At 52.0% G+C, this 19056-nt stretch overlaps 1 protein-coding gene across 2 annotated transcripts in view; it reads left to right on the top strand.

Annotated features, from left to right (window-relative positions):
- LOC137305738 (myosin phosphatase Rho-interacting protein-like) overlaps positions 1–19056 on the top strand; it is a 242455-nt gene that overhangs the window by 166300 nt on the left and 57099 nt on the right. For both annotated transcript variants that reach the window (XM_067974676.1, XM_067974675.1), the window contains exons 20-24: positions 1756–1812; positions 4797–4865; positions 5550–5639; positions 10947–11056; positions 12468–12506. In XM_067974676.1, coding sequence (XP_067830777.1) covers positions 1756–1812; positions 4797–4865; positions 5550–5639; positions 10947–11056; positions 12468–12506 — 365 coding nt within the window. The remainder of the gene's footprint in view (positions 1–1755; positions 1813–4796; positions 4866–5549; positions 5640–10946; positions 11057–12467; positions 12507–19056) is intronic.

Raw genomic sequence — 19056 nt, 5'->3', positions numbered from 1 at the left:
TTTACCCCAGGGTGAAAATTTTGCATCTGTATCTTTAAGTTTTACTGAAATCCTGGGAAAAACCATGCGCAGTACATGCTTTGTGATCATTTTGTACAACAGCATGACACTTATTTAGGATCCAAAGTAAGTGTTACTAGAATAATATACTGCCAGGTGCTGTGATGTCATTCCTGAACCTTGACCTGCTCAGAAGCATGGGAAAATGGCTGTATGCATTGACTGGGAAACTGAATGGGGCCCCAAAATTCCCATGTCCGGAATGCATTGACCGGGAAACTGGCATGGGGCCCCAAAATTCCCATGTCCGGAATGCATTGACTGGGAAACTGACATGGGGCTTCAAAATTCCCATGTCCGGAATGCATTGACTGGGAAACTGACATGGGGCCTCAAAATTCCCATGTCCGGAATGCATTGACTGGGAAACTGACATGGGGCTTCAAAATTCCCATGTCCGGAATGCATTGACCGGGAAACTGGCATGGGGCCCCAAAATTCCCATGTCCGGAATGCATTGACTGGGAAACTGACATGGGGCTTCAAAATTCCCATGTCCGGAATGCATTGACTGGGAAACTGACATGGGGCCTCAAAATTCCCATGTCCGGAATGCATTGACTGGGAAACTGACATGGGGCTTCAAAATTCCCATGTCCGGAATGCATTGACCGGGAAACTGGCATGGGGCCCCAAAATTCCCATGTTCGGCATAGTAGGACATAGACCCCATCCCAAATCCCAGGGACTGACCGGATCATTAGCATGATTGGGGCAGGCAGCTGTAAAGGCACATCGGAGGCACCAGTGGAGTGTCCCACAGCCACTCCAGTGGGCAGAGGGACCCCTAAACCCCTCACAGGCTGAAGAAAAAATTCATGAATCAGGCGGCTCTGGGTTCCATTACCTTGGACCTGGCTGGTTTGAGGTCCTTTCCAAGGGCCTCAATGGAATTCAGACCAGCTTTCAGTTGGCGTTGAGGCCTTACAAGGACAAAATTATGTGACGTTCCCAAGATAGTCTGGGAACGTGTCCCTTGATATGCCTGCTTGATGTCGTGAGAAAGGTTTGGGAGAGGACACGTCTGCTCCCTCCCAACCAGAAATGATGGCAGTTTTTGCCTGGGCAGAAACCATGTCCACTCTCCGAGGAATTTCAGGCCCATGGATTTCACTTTTGTGCTTAACCTGCAAAAAGCACAACTTAACACAGGTATAAGGGGAGATTTAATAGAGGTGATCAAAATTATGAGCAGTTTTGATAGAGTATATAGGGAGAAACTGTTTCCACTGGCAGGAGGGTCGGTAACCAGGGGGCACAGATTTAAGGTAATTGGCAAAAGAACCAGGGGTGAGATGAGGAGAATTTTTTTTAAGCAGCGAGTTTGTTATGATCTGGAATGCGCTGACTGAAAGGGCGGTGGAAGCAGATTCAATAGAAACTTTCAAAAGGGAATTGGATAAATAGTTGAAAAGGAAAAATTTGCAGGGCTGCGGGGAAGAGCAGGTGAGTGGGACTAATTGGATAGCTCTTTCAAAGAGCCGCCACAGGAATGATGGGCCGAATGGCCTCTTTCTGTGCTGTATGATTCTATGAATAACTAACTATTAAGGTAAGTCTTTGATTACAGCATTATAGAAATGAATCTTACAATGTTAAGAAGAGCTTGTTAGATTATTTGGTAAAATAACTCTGATGTTTCCATTTAATTGAGTATGGCGGTGATAACCCTCCTCTTTGTTTTTTCATCTTCAGCCAGATCTCCTGAATTTCAAGAAGGGCTGGATGTCCATACTAGATGACCGTAGTGAGGTGGGTGTCCATCAACAAAGTACCCCGCATCCACACTGCTGCAAAGTCATTTCCTGGAATTGCCCACAAAAGAATATTAATCCCTGGCTTCTTGCCACTTAGTCGAGCCTCACTGCACTTTGTTGCCAGTAATTTGAATCTTTTTTTATTACCCTGATGTCACTCTGTCTCAGATAATAACGTGGACCGTGAATTGGTTCGGAGAGTGACACTGACCGTGAATTGGTTCGGAGAGTGACACTGACCGTGAATTGGTTCGGAGAGTGACACTGACCGTGAATTGGTTCGGAGAGTGACACTGACCGTGAATTGGTTCGGAGAGTGACACTGACCGTGAATTGGTTCAGAGAGTGACACTGACCGTGAATTGGTTCGGAGAGTGACACTGACCGTGAATTGGATCGGAGAGTGACACTGACCGTGAATTGGTTCGGAGAGTGACACTGACCGTGAATTGGATCGGAGAGTGACACTGACCGTGAATTGGATCGGAGAGTGACACTGACCGTGAATTGGTTCGGAGAGTGACACTGACCGTGAATTGGTTCGGAGAGTGACACTGACCGTGAATTGGTTCGGAGAGTGACACTGACCGCGAATTGGTTCGGAGAGTGACACTGACCGCGAATTGGATCGGAGAGTGACACTGACCGCGAATTGGATCGGAGAGTGACACTGACCGCGAATTGGATCGGAGAGTGACACTGACCGCGAATTGGATCGGAGAGTGACACTGACCGCGAATTGGATCGGAGAGTGACACTGACCGCGAATTGGTTCGGAGAGTGACACTGACCGCGAATTGGTTCGGAGAGTGACACTGACCGCGAATTGGATCGGAGAGTGACACTGACCGCGAATTGGTTCGGAGAGTGACACTGACCGCGAATTGGTTCGGAGAGTGACACTGACCGTGAATTGGTTCGGAGAGTGACACTGACCGAGAATTGGTTCGGAGAGTGACACTGACCGCGAATTGGTTCGGAGAGTGACACTGACCGCGAATTGGTTCGGAGAGTGACACTGACCGCGAATTGGTTCGGAGAGTGACACTGACCGCGAATTGGTTCGGAGAGTGACACTGACCGCGAATTGGTTCGGAGAGTGACACTGACCGCGAATTGGTTCGGAGAGTGACACTGACCGCGAATTGGTTCGGAGAGTGACACTGACCGCGAATTGGTTCGGAGAGTGACACTGACCGCGAATTGGTTCGGAGAGTGACACTGACCGCGAATTGGTTCGGAGAGTGACACTGACCGCGAATTGGTTCGGAGAGTGACACTGACCGCGAATTGGTTCGGAGAGTGACACTGACCGCGAATTGGTTCGGAGAGTGACACTGACCGCGAATTGGTTCGGAGAGTGACACTGACCGCGAATTGGTTCGGAGAGTGACACTGACCGCGAATTGGTTCGGAGAGTGACACTGACCGCGAATTGGTTCGGAGAGTGACACTGACCGCGAATTGGTTCGGAGAGTGACACTGACCGCGAATTGGTTCGGAGAGTGACACTGACCGCGAATTGGATCGGAGAGTGACACTGAGAAACTATCATGAAAATTTAAAAGAAAGACCAGTCGGTGAATGCAGTCTCTCAAGGCCCCGTGGAGAGCCCTCCTTAAGGGAATGTGGATGTGAAACTCAGGGCTATGCTATTGCCGCCCTATCTCTGACCCTTGGTCCCTTCGAGAACAGTGTCAAGTTTCAGGGTCTTTTTGACCATTTTTTTCGCAGAAAGGCCTTGGAGGGAAAACCTTTAAATGCTGTGATTCAAAGCTTAGTGCAGTCGTGCAAATTTTTTTTTAAAAGGCTCTGAGACGATAGGCAGTTAAGATTACCTGAAAATAAATCGTCCTGTTTGGATGAAGTGAGTCTGATCATAACTGTCCTCCTGTATGTTTACTTGCTATGAAATAAAGCAGCTTAGTGACTCATGTCAAGCCTTATCTCATCAAGTGTTTGCCCAATCCACCTTCAGATGTACTTGAAGAAGCACACAGAACACTATTCATTTTGGATGACAAGGGGGTACTATTGTTACACTCCCAGGTTATGCTATCGTACAAATAGATACAGGGCCGTGTGAATCAGCTCCCATTTATATAAGACGCTCAGGCCACACTGACAGCACTGCCCCGAGGAGGTATTTACAGCACACTCGAGTTGGTAACTTGATTGGTCAATTTGCCAGCGGTTTGGCAGAACGTGTCTTGGCCGACTTGACGCTACGATCAGCTTACGTGAGGCATAAGTGCGGGGAAGGGAAGGGCGGTGGAAGCAGATTCAATAATAACTTTCAAAAGGGAGTTGGATAAATACTTGGAAGGGGAAAAATTTGCAGGGCTACGGGGAAAGGGCAGGGGAGTGGGTCTAATTGGATATCTCGTTCAAAGAGCCGGCACAGGCACGATGGGCTGAATGGCCTCCTGTGCTGCATCGTTCTCTGATTCAAGCTGAGATGGAGCACTCTGGATCTGTACAGCAGTCCATCCAAAAGCGTGGACAAGCGAGTTTAAATATCTTTTAAAAGCAAAAAAAACCCATGATCAGAGCTCCTGCCACCATCCCTGGGCCTCCCCGAGGCCACTTTACTTTCTCCTCCACCAAATTGCCTCATCCCCACAAGTGTCCAATGCCAGCCTTCGATATGATCACAAAGAGCATCAATGCTCAGCCCTATCCAGTCTACACCTGCACAGTTCCAGTGAGCATTGTTGGACAGCAAACGGGAGTGAGATGCCTGGGTGAATTTCCCCCTCCCTAAACAAAGGGTGCAGAGTTGTCATGCCCCTATCATACCCAGGCCATCGTCACTTAGCACAGGCTGGGGAATGGAACCTGGGACCTTCTGGGTGCGTGCGTGGCTCAGCTATTCACCGGATAAACTCGACGAGCCATCGAGGGAACAGGCGTGTTTTCTTATTGATCTGCCCTTCTCCGGAGTGGGTGTGAAATCATGTGATTGTTCTCCTCTTTCAGTGGAAGAAACACTGGTTCGTTCTGACGGACTCCAGCCTGCGATATTACAGAGACTCCACGGCGGAGGAGGTAAGGGGCTTTGACAAACCGTGAACTGCACCCCCAGTACGCAGTGCCAACTCATACATGTATGTCAAAGAGAAAAGGTTAGAGTTCATAGGGAAGGGTATACTAGTTGGAATTGACAATGGGTTGGCGCTGTCCTGGGTTAAGTACATTGCCCTTTCGTCTTTGCGGGCAAGGGTCCAAATCCAGATGGATGGAGTGGAAGCCTCCTCTCTGCTGGCTACGAAGGTTTGAAAGTTGCTTTGGCCATTTTCTAGTGGACACCATGAAGCTACCAATTACTTAGTGACTGACAGTTACCACTCAGAGAGGCCACAAGGCAATTTGGAAATGTCACGCTAATGTGGCATTGACCACATGACATGCCCTTTAGGGGTTAAGGTAAGGGCATTTTGTTGGGGCAGAGTAAAGGTCCAGTTGTTGGGTCCCAGTGTGATACGAGGGATTATAACACACAGGTTGTCGAATCGTGTTTAGCCACATTGCATGTCCCAGTTGATGCCGGGGATTTGAACCTTTATGTTACAGAGCAAAGCAAAAATGCATGTGGTTCCCGTGTCTTGTGTTGGACTTGGAGCCAAGTGGATAAGGTGAAAGAGCCTTGGTTTCAAACTGTGTTCTAACACATTGTTTTGCACGGCCTCTGGAGTTGAATATTTAATCTAATTTTTCCTCCTGTCCTCCCAGGCTGATGACCTGGATGGAGAGATCGACTTAAGGAGCTGTAACGATGTAACCGAGTACCAGGTGCAACGGAACTATGGATTCCAGATCCATGTGAGTAGGTCCTCCTCTGTGTGGTTGGGGTTATTCCACAGGTCGGTGAGTTCATTCAACCTGAGGTAACAGTTCCTGGCCTGGAATTTCCTCAGCTCTCAATTGGAATCAGGGGGAAAAGTCTCCAGTGGCTGGAGTCATACCTAGCACAAAGGAAGATGGTCGTGGTTGTTGGAGGCCAATCATCTCAGCCCCAGGACATTGCTGCAGGAGTTCCCCAGGGCAGTGTCCTAGGCCCAACCATCTTCAGCTGCTTCATCAATGACCTTCCCTCCATCATAAGGTCAGAAATGGGGATGTTTGCTGACTGTACAGTGTTCAGTTCCATTCGCAACCCCTCAGATAATGAAGCAGTCCGTGCTGCATGCAACAAGATCTGGACAACATCCAGGCTTGGGCTGATAAGTGGCAAGTAACATTTGCGCCAGACAAGTGCCAGGCAATGACCATCTCCAACAAGAGAGAGTCCAACCACCTCCCCTTGACATTCAACGGCATTACCATCGCCGAATCCCCCACCATCAACATCCTGGGGGTCGCCATTGATCAGAAACTTAACTGAACCAGCCACATAAATACTGTGGCTACAAGAGCAGGTCAGAGGCTGTGTATTCTGCGGCGAGTGACTCACCTCCTGACTCCCCAAAGCCTTTCGACCATCTACAAGGCACAAGTCAGGAGTGTGATGGAATACTCTCCACTTGCCTGGATGAGTGCAGCTCTAACAACACTCAAGAAGCTCGACACCATCCAGGACAAAGCAGCCCGCTTGATTGGCACCCCATCCACCACCCTAAACATTCACTCCCTTCACCACCGGCGCATTGTGGCTGCAGTGTGTACCATCCACAGGATGCACTGCAGCAACTCGCCAAGGCTTCTTCAACAGCACCTCCCAAACCCGCGACCTCTACCACCTAGAAGGACAAGAGCAGCAGGCCCATGGGAACAACACCACCTGCACGTTCCCCTCCAAGTCACACACCGTCCCGACTTGGTTGTCGCTGGGTCAAAATCCTGGAACTCCCTTCCTAACAGCACTGTGGGAGAACCTTCACCACATGGACTGCAGCGGATAGAATCATAGAAAATTTACGGCACAGAAGGAGGCCATTCGGCCCATCGTGTCCGCGCTGGCTGAGAAACGAGCCACCCAGCCTGATCCCACTTTCCCGCACTTGGTCCGTAGCCCTGCAGGTCACGGCTCTTCAGGTGCATGTCCAGGTATTTTTTAAATGAGTTGAGGGTTTCTGCCTCTACCACCCTCTCAGGCAGTGAGTTCCAGACCCCACCACCCTCTGGGTGAAAAAAATTCTCCTAATTTCCACTCTAAACCTTCTACCAATCACTTTAGATCTCTGCCCCTTGGTTATTGACCCCTCCACTAAGGGAAATAGGTCCTCCCTATTCACTATCTCGGCCCCTCATAATTTTGTACACCTCAATTTTGTACACCTCAATCAAATCTCCCCTCAGCCGCCTCTGTTCCAAGGAAAACAACCCCAGCCTATCCAATCTGTCATCATAGCTAAAATTCTCCAGTCCTGGCAACATCCTCGTAAATCTCCTCTGCACCCTCTCTAGTGCAATCACATCGTTCCTGTAATGTGGTGACCAGAACTGTACACAGTACTCAAGCTGTGGCCTAACCAATGTTTTATACAGTTCCAGCATAACCTCCCTGCTCTTATATTCTATGCCTCAGATAATAAAGGAAAGTATCCCGTATGCCTTTTTAACCACCTTATCTACCTGTTGCTACCTTCAGGGATCTGTGGACATGGACTCCAAGGTCCCTCACTTCCTCTAAACCTCTCAGTATCCTCCCATTGATTGTGTATTCCCTTGCCTTGTTTGCACTCCCCAAATGCATTACCTCAGTTAATGAAGGCAGCTCACCACCACCTTCTCAAGGACAATTAGTGATGGGCAATAAATGCTGGCCTTGCCAGCGACGCCCACATCCCATGAACGAATAAAAAAAAGAGCTGAGTGGTTTCCATCCCATTTCCAGCAAAAGATTTAATGGCTGATCCAAGGAAATTCTGGGCCCCTCTTGTTTCCAATAAGAGTGCAATTTATATAAATAAACGCACCAATTGATTCACATGGAACTGTATTTAAAGTGCTCCCACTTCATGACCCGATTCTCTGGTCGCTCCATTTTCCTACTTTTTTCACGCTCGTTTTTGTAAAAACGCTAGCAAGAATCACCAAGGAAATTATAAAAACAAACGACATTGTTACAGAGCCCTGACCCAGGATTAAAGAAAAACTTCAAAACTTACTTTATTCCTCTCCGTCTCTATCTCTTTCGGTTTTGTACTTTATTGTCTCTCTGATTACTATTCCAACTCCAACCTCCGCTTCCTAAGATCTTCCAACACCTCATTGCCCCACTCTTCACCCACCCACCTCTCCATCACTCCCTGTTCAAATCCCTTCGGACTGTTTATATCCTGTCCACAGTACTGAGTCTGCCCTGGTCATAGATGCCAACGATACCCCATGTGACTGAGACCGTGGTTCATTATCCCTCCTCAACTTCACTGCCGCCTTCGACACAGTTGTGCTGACTCTTTGATAGAGCTCTCCAATTAGTCCCACTCCCCTGCTCTTTCCCCAGAGCCCTGCAAATTTTTCCCCTTCAAGTATTTATCCAATTCCCTTTTGAAAGTTACTATTGAATCTGCTTCCACCGCCCTTTCAGGCAGCGCATTCCAGATCGTAACAACTCGCTGCATTAAAAAAATAGTTTCCTCATGTCGCCTCTGGCTCTTTTGCCAATCACCTTAAATCTTTGTCCTCTGGTTACTGACCCTTCTGCCACTGGAAACAGTTTCTCCTTATTTACTCTATCAAAACCCCTCATGATTTTGAACACCTCTATCAAATCTCCCCTTAACCTTCTCTGTTCTAAGGAGAACAACCCCAGCTTCTCCAGTCTCTCCACATAACTGAAGTCCCTCATCCCTGGTACCATCCTAGTAAATCTCCTCTGCACCCTCCCTAAGGCCCTCACATCCTTCCTAAAGTGTGGTGCCCAGAATTGAACACAATACTCCAGCTGAGGCCTAACCAGTGTTTTATAAAGGTTTAGCATAACTTACTTGCTTTTGTACTCTATGCCTCTGTTTATAAAGCCCAGGATCCCTTGTGCTTTTTTTAACAGCCTTCTCAACTTGTCCTGCCACCTTCAAAGATTTGTGTACATACACCCCCAGGTCTCTCTATTCCTGCACCCACTTTAAAATCATTCTTCCTACCAAAATGCATCACTCGTATCCCATCCTGCACTGAATCCTGTGACCCTGCTGCCTTTAAGATTGATTTACATCCTGTCGCCTGTGCGTAAAACTGGAGGTCAATCTGCGACGCCAGCTTTACACCCGGGGGACAGTTTGAAAATCCACTCCATTGACCATCACTGACTTCCATCCCCTAGAATCCTCGTCCTCAAGCCCCTCCAATGGCCTTTCTCCTCCCTGTCTTGCAAACCCTCCTTCACAGTTCCTAGTTTCCACTCTTCGACTCCAGACTACTGTGTAGTCCCCCTCCCCCCACTCAGCTAAAAAAGACAAAGAAAGGAAGAACTTGTATTTGTTTAGCGCCTTTCACGACCTCAGGACGTCCCAAAGCTCTTTACAACCAATTAAGTACTTTGTGAAGAGTCATCACTGTTGTAATGTAGGAAACACAGCAGCCAATTTGCGCACAGCAAGATCCCACAAACAGCAGTGTGATAATGATCAGATAATCTGTTTTAGTGATGTTAGTTGAGGGATAAATATTGGCCCAGGACACCAGGGAGAACTCCCCTGATGTTCTTAGCTGAAGATCCCTCAAATAGTGTTGTGGGATCTTTTACGTCCACCTGAGAGGACTCATCTGAAAGACGGCACCTCTGACAGTGCAGCACCCCCTCAGTACTTCACTGGGAGGGACAGCCTCTGGTCAAGTCTCTGGAGTGGGACTTGAAACCCACGACCTATCTGACGCAGAGGCGAGAGTGCCACCCACTGAGCCACGGCTGGTACTGTTCGAGTCACAGGTATCATGTACTCTGGAATTCTCTCCCTAAACCCCCTCCCGCTTTTCCACCTCAAAAGCCTCCTCAAGTCCTACAACTTTTACTGTGTGGGGAGGGGGTCCTCTGACTGCCTGATGAATGTGTGAAGATGGGGTTCTCTCAATTCCCATGGGGGTAGATGAAGGAAAAAGTGAGGGTCTTAGTTCTGCCTCATTGTTTCATTTACCCCGCTTGGCCAAGCGGAACTGCCCAGTAACTCTGTCATCTCAATGAGACCTCACAAAACTAGGGGTACTGAGGCCTGGAACTAGGGGTACTGAGGCCTGGAACTAGGGGTACTGAGGCCTGGAACTAGGGGTACTGAGGCCTGGAACTAGGGGTACTGAGGCCTGGAACTAGGGGTACTGAGGCCTGAAACTAGGGGTACTGAGGCCTGAAACTAGGGGTACTGAGGCCTGAAACTAGTCGTACTGAGGCCTGAAACTAGGGGTACTGAGGCCTGAAACTAGGGGTACTGAGGCCTGAAACTAGTGGTACTGAGGCCTGAAACTAGTGGTACTGAGGCCTGAAACTAGTGGTACTGAGGCCTGAAACTAGGGGTACTGAGGCCTGAAACTAGGGGTACTGAGGCCTGAAACTAGGGGTACTGAGGCCTGAAACTAGGGGTACTGAGGCCTGAAACTAGGGGTACTGAGGCCTGAAACTAGGGGTACTGAGGCCTGAAACTAGGGGTACTGAGGCCTGAAACTAGGGGTACTGAGGCCTGAAACTAGTGGTACTGAGGCCTGAAACTAGTGGTACTGAGGCCTGAAACTAGTGGTACTGAGGCCTGAAACTAGTGGTACTGAGGCCTGAAACTAGGGGTACTGAGGCCTGAAACTAGTCGTACTGAGGCCTGAAACTAGTCGTACTGAGGCCTGGAACTAGGGGTACTGAGGCCTGGAACTAGGGGTACTGAGGCCTGGAACTAGGGGTACTGAGGCCTGGAACTAGGGGTACTGAGGCCTGGAACTAGGGGTACCCTGGTACCCAGTGCCCCAGGTGAGATCAGCTAACTCAGAGTCGACTGGGCATTGAACCTGGGATCTTTCTGAATTTATATTGGCCGAGCTACTCACTCGTTTAACCAGTTAGGCCATCGGGCCGGCTCTCTCCGACTGTCGGAAATCTAGGTGGAAAAGCTTAGTGGAGTTTTGCCACTGACCTGTGGAATAACGGGCACTGTGTAAAAGTCCCTACAGTCACTGTACGAAGGCCATTCTCTCCCTCTCTTTCAGACGAAAGAGGCCGTTCACACCCTTTCAGCGATGACTTCTGGGATTCGGAGGAACTGGATCGAGGCGCTTCGAAAGAATGTTCGTCCGATCACTGCACCAGATGTGACTAAGTGAGTTACATAGAATGTACCGCACCGAAACAGGCCATTCGGCCCAACTGTGCCGGTGTTTATGCTCCACACGAGCTTCATCTCACCCTATCAGCATATCTCCCTATTCCTTTCTCCCCCATGTGTTTATCTAACTTCCCCTTAAATGCATCTACGTTATTTGCCTCAACTACTCCTTGTGGTAGCGAGTTCCACATTCTCACCACTCTCTGGGTGAAGACGTTTCTCCTGAATTCCCTATTGGATTTATTAGTGACTATCTTATATTTATGGTCCCTAGTTTTGGTCTTAAAAAAAAAGTTTGTGTCCATTTCTGTGCTGAGTATTAAAGACACACACACAGCTCCAGGCAGCTCTCCGAAGTGTACAACACCGACATCGCAGCACGATCCCATCCTTAACCACTGTCCCTACACATTCACTTTTGGTGGATAAGAGTCAGGATCAGGAGCTGTTTTTTCCCTCCTCCCTGGTCAAGGGGTCAATTGTAGAACTCCTACCTGTAACGAGAGGGATCGGGGCGGGCGACGGGAGGGATCGGGGCGGGCGATCGGGGCGGGTGACGGGGGCGATGGAAGCGGGTGACGGGGGCGATCGGGGCGGGCGATTGGGGCGGGCGACGGGGGCGATCGGGGCGGGCGACGGGGGCGATCGGGGCGGGCGACGGGGGCGATCGGGGCGGGCGACGGGGGCGATCGGGGCGGGCGACGGGGGCGATCGGGGCGGGCGATCGGGGCGGGTGACGGGGGCGATCGGGGCGGGTGACGGGGGCGATCGGGGCGGGCGACGGGGGCGATCGGGGCGGGTGACGGGGGAGATCGGGGCGGGCGATCGGGGCGGGTGACGGGGGCGATCGGGGCGGGTGACGGGGGCGATCGGGGCGGGTGACGGGGGCGATCGGGGCGGGTGACGGGGGCGATCGGGGCGGGCGATCGGGGCGGGTGACGGGCGATCGGGGCGGGCGACGGGGGCGATTGGGGCGGGTGACGGGGGAGATCGGGGCGGGCGATCGGGGCGGGTGACGGGGGCGATCGGGGCGGGTGACGGGGGCGATCGGGTCGGGTGACGGGGGCGATCGGGGTGGGCGATTGGGGCGGGTGACGGGGGCGATCGGGGTGGGCGATCGGGGCGGGCGACGGGAGTGATCGGGCGATGGGGGCGATCGGGGTGGGCGATCGGGTCGGGTGACGGGGGCGATCGGGGTGGGCGATCGGGTCGGGTGACGGGGGCGATCGGGTCGGGCAGAGTTCTGAATACGGGGCTCTCGGTTGGGAAGGTGAGTGTTGCTCTCGGCAACCACAGATTTCAGTCCTGAATTTAATGACTTGATGAGATGTTGAAATGAATTTTGCTTATTTGTTTATTAAAAAGATTTCTAATGTTTGCCGTATTTTCTTTCTCACTTGCTCAGGAGGAACACGTGGATGAAAACATCACTTTCCAAACCCAGGTTAGAGCATGTGGTGGAACACAATTTATTTTGTTAATAGCCTGTGGCCTCCTCCTCCCCCTCCTCCCCCACAGCCGTCCTTGGATAAACCCCACAAACCTTGGCAATTGGTGCACAGTATGGAAGCATTGAATGAATTGTCACTTTAACATAAGAACATAAGAAATAGGAGCAGGAGTAGGCCAATCGGCCCCTCGAGCCTGCTCCGCCATTCAATAAGATCATGGCTGATCTGATCCTAACCTCAAATCTAAATTCATGTCCAATTTCCTGCCCGCTCCCCGTAACCCCTAATTCCCTTTACTTCTTTAAATGGCACCGGATCACCCTGTGAGACACCTCTCCCTCCGTTCGCCCGAGCAACGTGACGGCATCATTCGTGCCTCTCCCCTGGAGGTTCCATGAGGATTCTCCCAACGGATTGCCGTAACTCCAGAGCCCCCGGACAGACAATGTAAACGGCCATTTCCTCCCTTTCTCTGGGATTTCCGTTGAGGCTACGGCAGGAGATCCGGGAATTCCCACAGAAATTCTACCCCACAGATGATCTGAAATAAACTTTCTTCTCTTGTAAATCAGGTAAGTCTGTAGTGAAGAGTGATGAAAGGCCAGAATAAATAGAGCAGGGACGGAGGGGACAGGCCCGCGGGCGGGGACGGAGGGGACAGGCCCGCGGGCGGGGACGGAGGGGACAGGCCCGCGGGCGGGGACGGAGGGGACAGGCCCGCGGGCGGGGACGGAGGGGACAGGCCTGTTAGATTTGGGCAAAACATTGTTCATGTTGAGCCAATAGTATTACTGCAAATTCAATAAATGATGGCTGCATGTCGACAGTGTGAGAGTCCCTCTCTGCTGACACTTGCTCTAATCCCCTCTGCCATTTATAGATTGTAACTGTTACGTTTGTTTTAAAAGAAGTGTTATTTTCTGTTTGAATGAACACATGTCATAGTAGGCCTCTTCCTGGCCTATCCCTTTAAGTAACGAGAAATTGCTGGCGGGCCCAGTTCTTGGTGCTGAACCAGAATGAATGAGGTCACAGCAACGGGGCCAAATGCTCCCCATTGCTCAAAGCCAAAGATATCGGAATAAACGGTCACCAAAGTCTGGAGAGAGCAGGCGGGCTCTGTCGGAAAGGAAATCGGCAAGTTCCTGAATAGGGAGGGAGTGAGAGGCGACAGACTTCCTCCTGAGAGCAGGAAGGCGCTGAGACTCTTCACCGTGTTATCGAAGGCACCCGTCCTGTTTGTGTTCGGTCAGTGACTGTCACATTCTGCGATGCCTGACTTGGATTGAGTTGCTCAGTGACGGAAATCAGGACCCCGGCCGATTCCGTGCAATTGATCCGTTTTGTGTCGTCGGAGAATTTGTGGATTTGTCGGTGAATTTGACAGTTTCCTGTCCCTGGGAGGAGGGAAATTCCTCCAGTTATAATTTTACAAAAAAAGAAATGATAGAAGTGCAAGAAGGGAGTTCCCACTAAAATTATTGACACAGGTCACAGTTTATAGAATCGTGGAATTACAGCAACTCTTACCAGGGCCAGCCCTTCAAATACTCTCCCTAATCTCACACTCCCTGTACTCTCCCCAATCCCACACTCCCTGCACTCTCCCTAATCCCACACTCCCTGTACTCTCCCATATCCCACACTCCCTGTACTCTCCCCAATCCCACACTCCCTGTACTCTCCCCAATCCCACACTCCCTGTACTCTCCCCAATCCCACACTCCCTGCACTCTCCCTAATCCCACACTCCCTGTACTCTCCCATATCCCACACTCCCTGTACTCTCCCTAATCCCACACTCTCTGTACTCTCCCGAATCCCACATTCCCTGTACTCTCCCTAATCCCACACTCCCTGTATTCTCCCTAATCCCACACTCCCTGTACTCTCCCCAATCCCACACTCCCTGTACTCTCCCCAATCCCACACTCCCTGTACTCTCCCCAATCCCACACTCCCTGTACTCTCCCCAATCCCACACTCCCTGTACTCTCCCCAATCCCACACTCCCTGTACTCTCCCCAATCCCACACTCCCTGTACTCTCCCCAATCCCACACTCCCTGTACTCTCCCCAATCCCACACTCCCTGTACTCTCCCTAATCCCACACTCCCTGTACTCTCCCCAATCCCACACTCCCTGTACTCTCCCCAATCCCACACTCCCTGTACTCTCCCCAATCCCACACTCCCTGTACTCTCCCTAATCCCACATTCTCTGTACTCTCCCATATCCCGTACTCCCTGTACTCTCCCTATTCCCACACTCCCTGTACTCTCCCCAATCCCACACTCCCTGTACTCTCCCCAATCCCACACTCCCTGTACTCTCCCTAATCCCACACTCTCTGTACTCTCCCATATCCCACACTCCCTGTACTCTCCCTAATCCCACACTCTCTGTACTCTCCCGAATCCCACACTCCCTGTACTCTCCCCAATCCCACACTCTCTGTACTCTCCCGAATCCCACACTCCCTGTACTCTCCCTAATCCCACACTCTCTGTACTCTCCCGAATCCCACACTCCCTGTACTCTCCCGAATCCCACACTCTCTGTACTCTCCCGAATCCCACACTCCCTGTACTCTCCCTAATCCCACACTCCCTGTACTCTCCCCAATCCCGTACTCCCTGTACTCTCCCCAATCCCACACGCCCTGTACTCTCCCCAATCCCACACTCCCTGTACTCTCCCCAATCCCGTACTCCCTGTACTCTCCCCAATCCCACACGCCCTGTACTCTCCCTAATCCCACACTCCCTGGACTCTCCCTAATCCCACACTCCCTGTACTCTCCCCAATCCCGTACTCCCTGTACTCTCCCCAATCCCACACGCCCTGTACTCTCCCCAATCCCGTACTCCCTGTACTCTCCCCAATCCCACACTCCCTGTACTCTCCCTAATCCCACACTCCCTGTACTCTCCCTAATCCCACACTCCCTGTACTCTCCCTAATCCCACACTCCCTGTACTCTCCCCAATCCCACACTCCCTGTACTCTCCCTAATCCCACACTCCCTGAACTCTCCCCAATCCCACACTCCCTGTACTCTCCCCAATCCCACACTCCCTGTACTCTCCCCAATCCCGGACTCCCTGTACTCTCCCCAATCCCACACTCCCTGTACTCTCCCCAATCCCACACTCCCTGTACTCTCCCCAATCCCGTACTCCCTGTACTCTCCCCAATCCCACACTCCCTGTACTCTCCCCAATCCCACACTCCCTGTACTCTCCCCAATCCCGTACTCCCTGTACTCTCCCTAATCCCACACTCCCTGTACTCTCCCCAATCCCACACTCCCTGTACTCTCCCTAATCCCGTACTCCCTGTACTCTCCCTAATCCCACAGTCCCTGTACTCTCCCCAATCCCACACTCCCTGTACTCTCCCTAATCCCACACTCCCTGTACTCTCCCCAATCCCACACTCCCTGTACTCTCCCCAATCCCGTACTCCCTGTACTCTCCCCAATCCCGTACTCCCTGTACTCTCCCCAATCCCGCACTCCCTGTACTCTCCCCAATCCCGCACTCCCTGTACTCTCCCCAATCCCGTACTCCCTGTACTCTCCCCAATCCCGTACTCCCTGTACTCTCCCTAATCCCACACTCCCTGTACTCTCCCCAATCCCGTACTCCCTGTACTCTCCCTAATCCCACACTCCCTGTACTCTCCCCAATCCCGTACTCCCTGTACTCTCCCCAATCCCGTACTCCCTGTACTCTCCCCAATCCCGCACTCCCTGTACTCTCCCCAATCCCGCACTCCCTGTACTCTCCCCAATCCCGCACTCCCTGTACTCTCCCCAATCCCGTACTCGCTGTACTCTCCCCAATCCCGTACTCCCTGTACTCTCCCTAATCCCACACTCCCTGTATTCTCCCTAATCCCACACTCCCTGTACTCTCCCCAATCCCACACTCCCTGTACTCTCCCCAATCCCACACTCCCTGTACTCTCCCCAATCCCACACTCCCTGTACTCTCCCCAATCCCACACTCCCTGTACTCTCCCTAATCCCACACTCTCTTTACTCTCCCATATCCCGTACTCCCTGTACTCTCCCTATTCCCACACTCCCTGTACTCTCCCCAATCCCACACTCCCTGTACTCTCCCCAATCCCACACTCCCTGTACTCTCCCCAATCCCACACTCCCTGTACTCTCCCTAATCCCACACTCTCTGTACTCTCCCATATCCCACACTCCCTGTACTCTCCCTAATCCCACACTCTCTGTACTCTCCCGAATCCCACACTCCCTGTACTCTCCCCAATCCCACACTCCCTGTACTCTCCCGAATCCCACACTCCCTGTACTCTCCCTAATCCCACACTCTCTGTACTCTCCCGAATGCCACACTCTCTGTACTCTCCCGAATCCCACACTCTCTGTACTCTCCCGAATCCCACACTCCCCGTACTCTCCCCAATCCCACACTCCCTGTACTCTCCCCAATCCCACACTCCCTGTACTCTCCCCAATCCCACACTCCCTGTACTCTCCCCAATCCCACACTCCCTGTACTCTCCCCAATCCCACACTCCCTGTACTCTCCCCAATCCCACACTCCCTGTACTCTCCCTAATCCCACACTCCCTGTACTCTCCCTAATCCCACACTCCCTGTACTCTCCCTAATCCCACACTCCCTGTACTCTCCATAATCCCACACTCCCTGTACTCTCCCCAATCCCACACTCCCTGTACTCTCCCTAATCCAACACTCCCTGTACTCTCCCCAATCCCACACTCCCTGTACTCTCCCCAATCCCACACTCCCTGTACTCTCCCCAATCCCACACTCCCTGTACTCTCCCCAATCCCACACTCCCTGTACTCTCCCCAATCCCACACTCCCTGTACTCTCCCCAATCCCACACTCCCTGTACTCTCCCCAATCCCACACTCCCTGTACTCTCCCTAATCCCACACTCCCTGTACTCTCCCCAATCCCACACTCCCTGTACTCTCCCCAATCCCACACTCCCTGTACTCTCCCCAATCCCACACTCCCTGTACTCTCCCTAATCCCACACTCCCTGTACTCTCCATAATCCCACACTCCCTGTACTCTCCCCAATCCCACACTCCCTGTACTCTCCCCAATCCCACACTCCCTGTACTCTCCCTAATCCCACACTCCCTGTACTCTCCCTAATCCCACACTCCCTGTACTCTCCCCAATCCCACACTCCCTGTACTCTCCCTAATCCCACACTCCATGTACTCTCCCTAATCCCACACTCCCTGTACTCTCCCCAATCCCACACTCCCTGTACTCTCCCTAATCCCACACTCCCTGTACTCTCCCTAATCCCACACTCCCTGTACTCTCCCCAATCCCGTACTCCCTGTACTCTCCCCAATCCCACACGCCCTGTACTCTCCCCAATCCCACACTCCCTGTACTCTCCCATATCCCACACTCCCTGTACTCTCCCTAATCCCACACTCCCTGTACTCTCCCCAATCCCACACTCCCTGTACTCTCCCCAATCCCACACTCCCTGTACTCTCCCCAATCCCGTACTCCCTGTACTCTCCCTAATCCCACACTCCCTGTACTCTCCCCAATCCCACACTCCCTGTACTCTCCCCAATCCCACACTCCCTGTACTCTCCCTAATCCCACACTCCCTGAACTCTCCCCAATCCCACACTCCCTGTACTCTCCCCAATCCCACACTCCCTGTACTCTCCCTAATCCCACACTCCCTGAACTCTCCCCAATCCCGTACTCCCTGTACTCTCCCTAATCCCACAGTCCCTGTACTCTCCCCAATCCCACACTCCCTGTACTCTCCCTAATCCCACACTCCCTGTACTCTCCCCAATCCCACACTCCCTGTACTCTCCCCAATCCCGTACTCCCTGTACTCTCCCCAATCCCGCACTCCCTGTACTCTCCCCAATCCCGCACTCCCTGTACTCTCCCCAATCCCGTACTCCCTGTACTCTCCCCAATCCCGTACTCCCTGTACTCTCCCTAATCCCACACTCCCTGTACTCTCCCCAATCCCGTACTCCCTGTACTCTCCCCAATCCCGTACTCCCTGTACTCTCCCCAATCCCGTACTCCCTGTACTCTCCCTAATCCCACACTCCCTGTACTCTCCCCAATCCCGTACTCCCTGTACTCTCCCCAATCCCACACTCCCTGTACTCTCCCCAATCCCACACTCCCTGTACTCTCCCCAATCCCACACTCCCTGTACTCTCCCTAATCCCACACTCCCTGTACTCTCCCTAATCCCGTACTCCCTGTACTCTCCCCAATCCCGTACTCCCTGTACTCTCCCGAATCCCACACTCCCTGTACTCTCCCCAATCCCACACTCCCTGTACTCTCCCCAATCCCGTACTCCCTGTACTCTCCCCAATCCCGTACTCCCTGTACTCTCCCCAATCCCGCACTCCCTGTACTCTCCCCAATCCCGCACTCCCTGTACTCTCCCCAATCCCGCACTCCCTGTACTCTCCCCAATCCCGCACTCCCTGTACTCTCCCCAATCCCGTACTCCCTGTAC

Source organism: Heptranchias perlo, chromosome 40 (genome assembly GCF_035084215.1).
Source record: "Heptranchias perlo isolate sHepPer1 chromosome 40, sHepPer1.hap1, whole genome shotgun sequence".
Classification (NCBI taxonomy): Eukaryota; Metazoa; Chordata; class Chondrichthyes; order Hexanchiformes; family Hexanchidae; genus Heptranchias; species Heptranchias perlo.
Note: the sequence above shows the minus strand (reverse complement) of the source record. Positions and strands in the feature narration are given on the sequence as shown.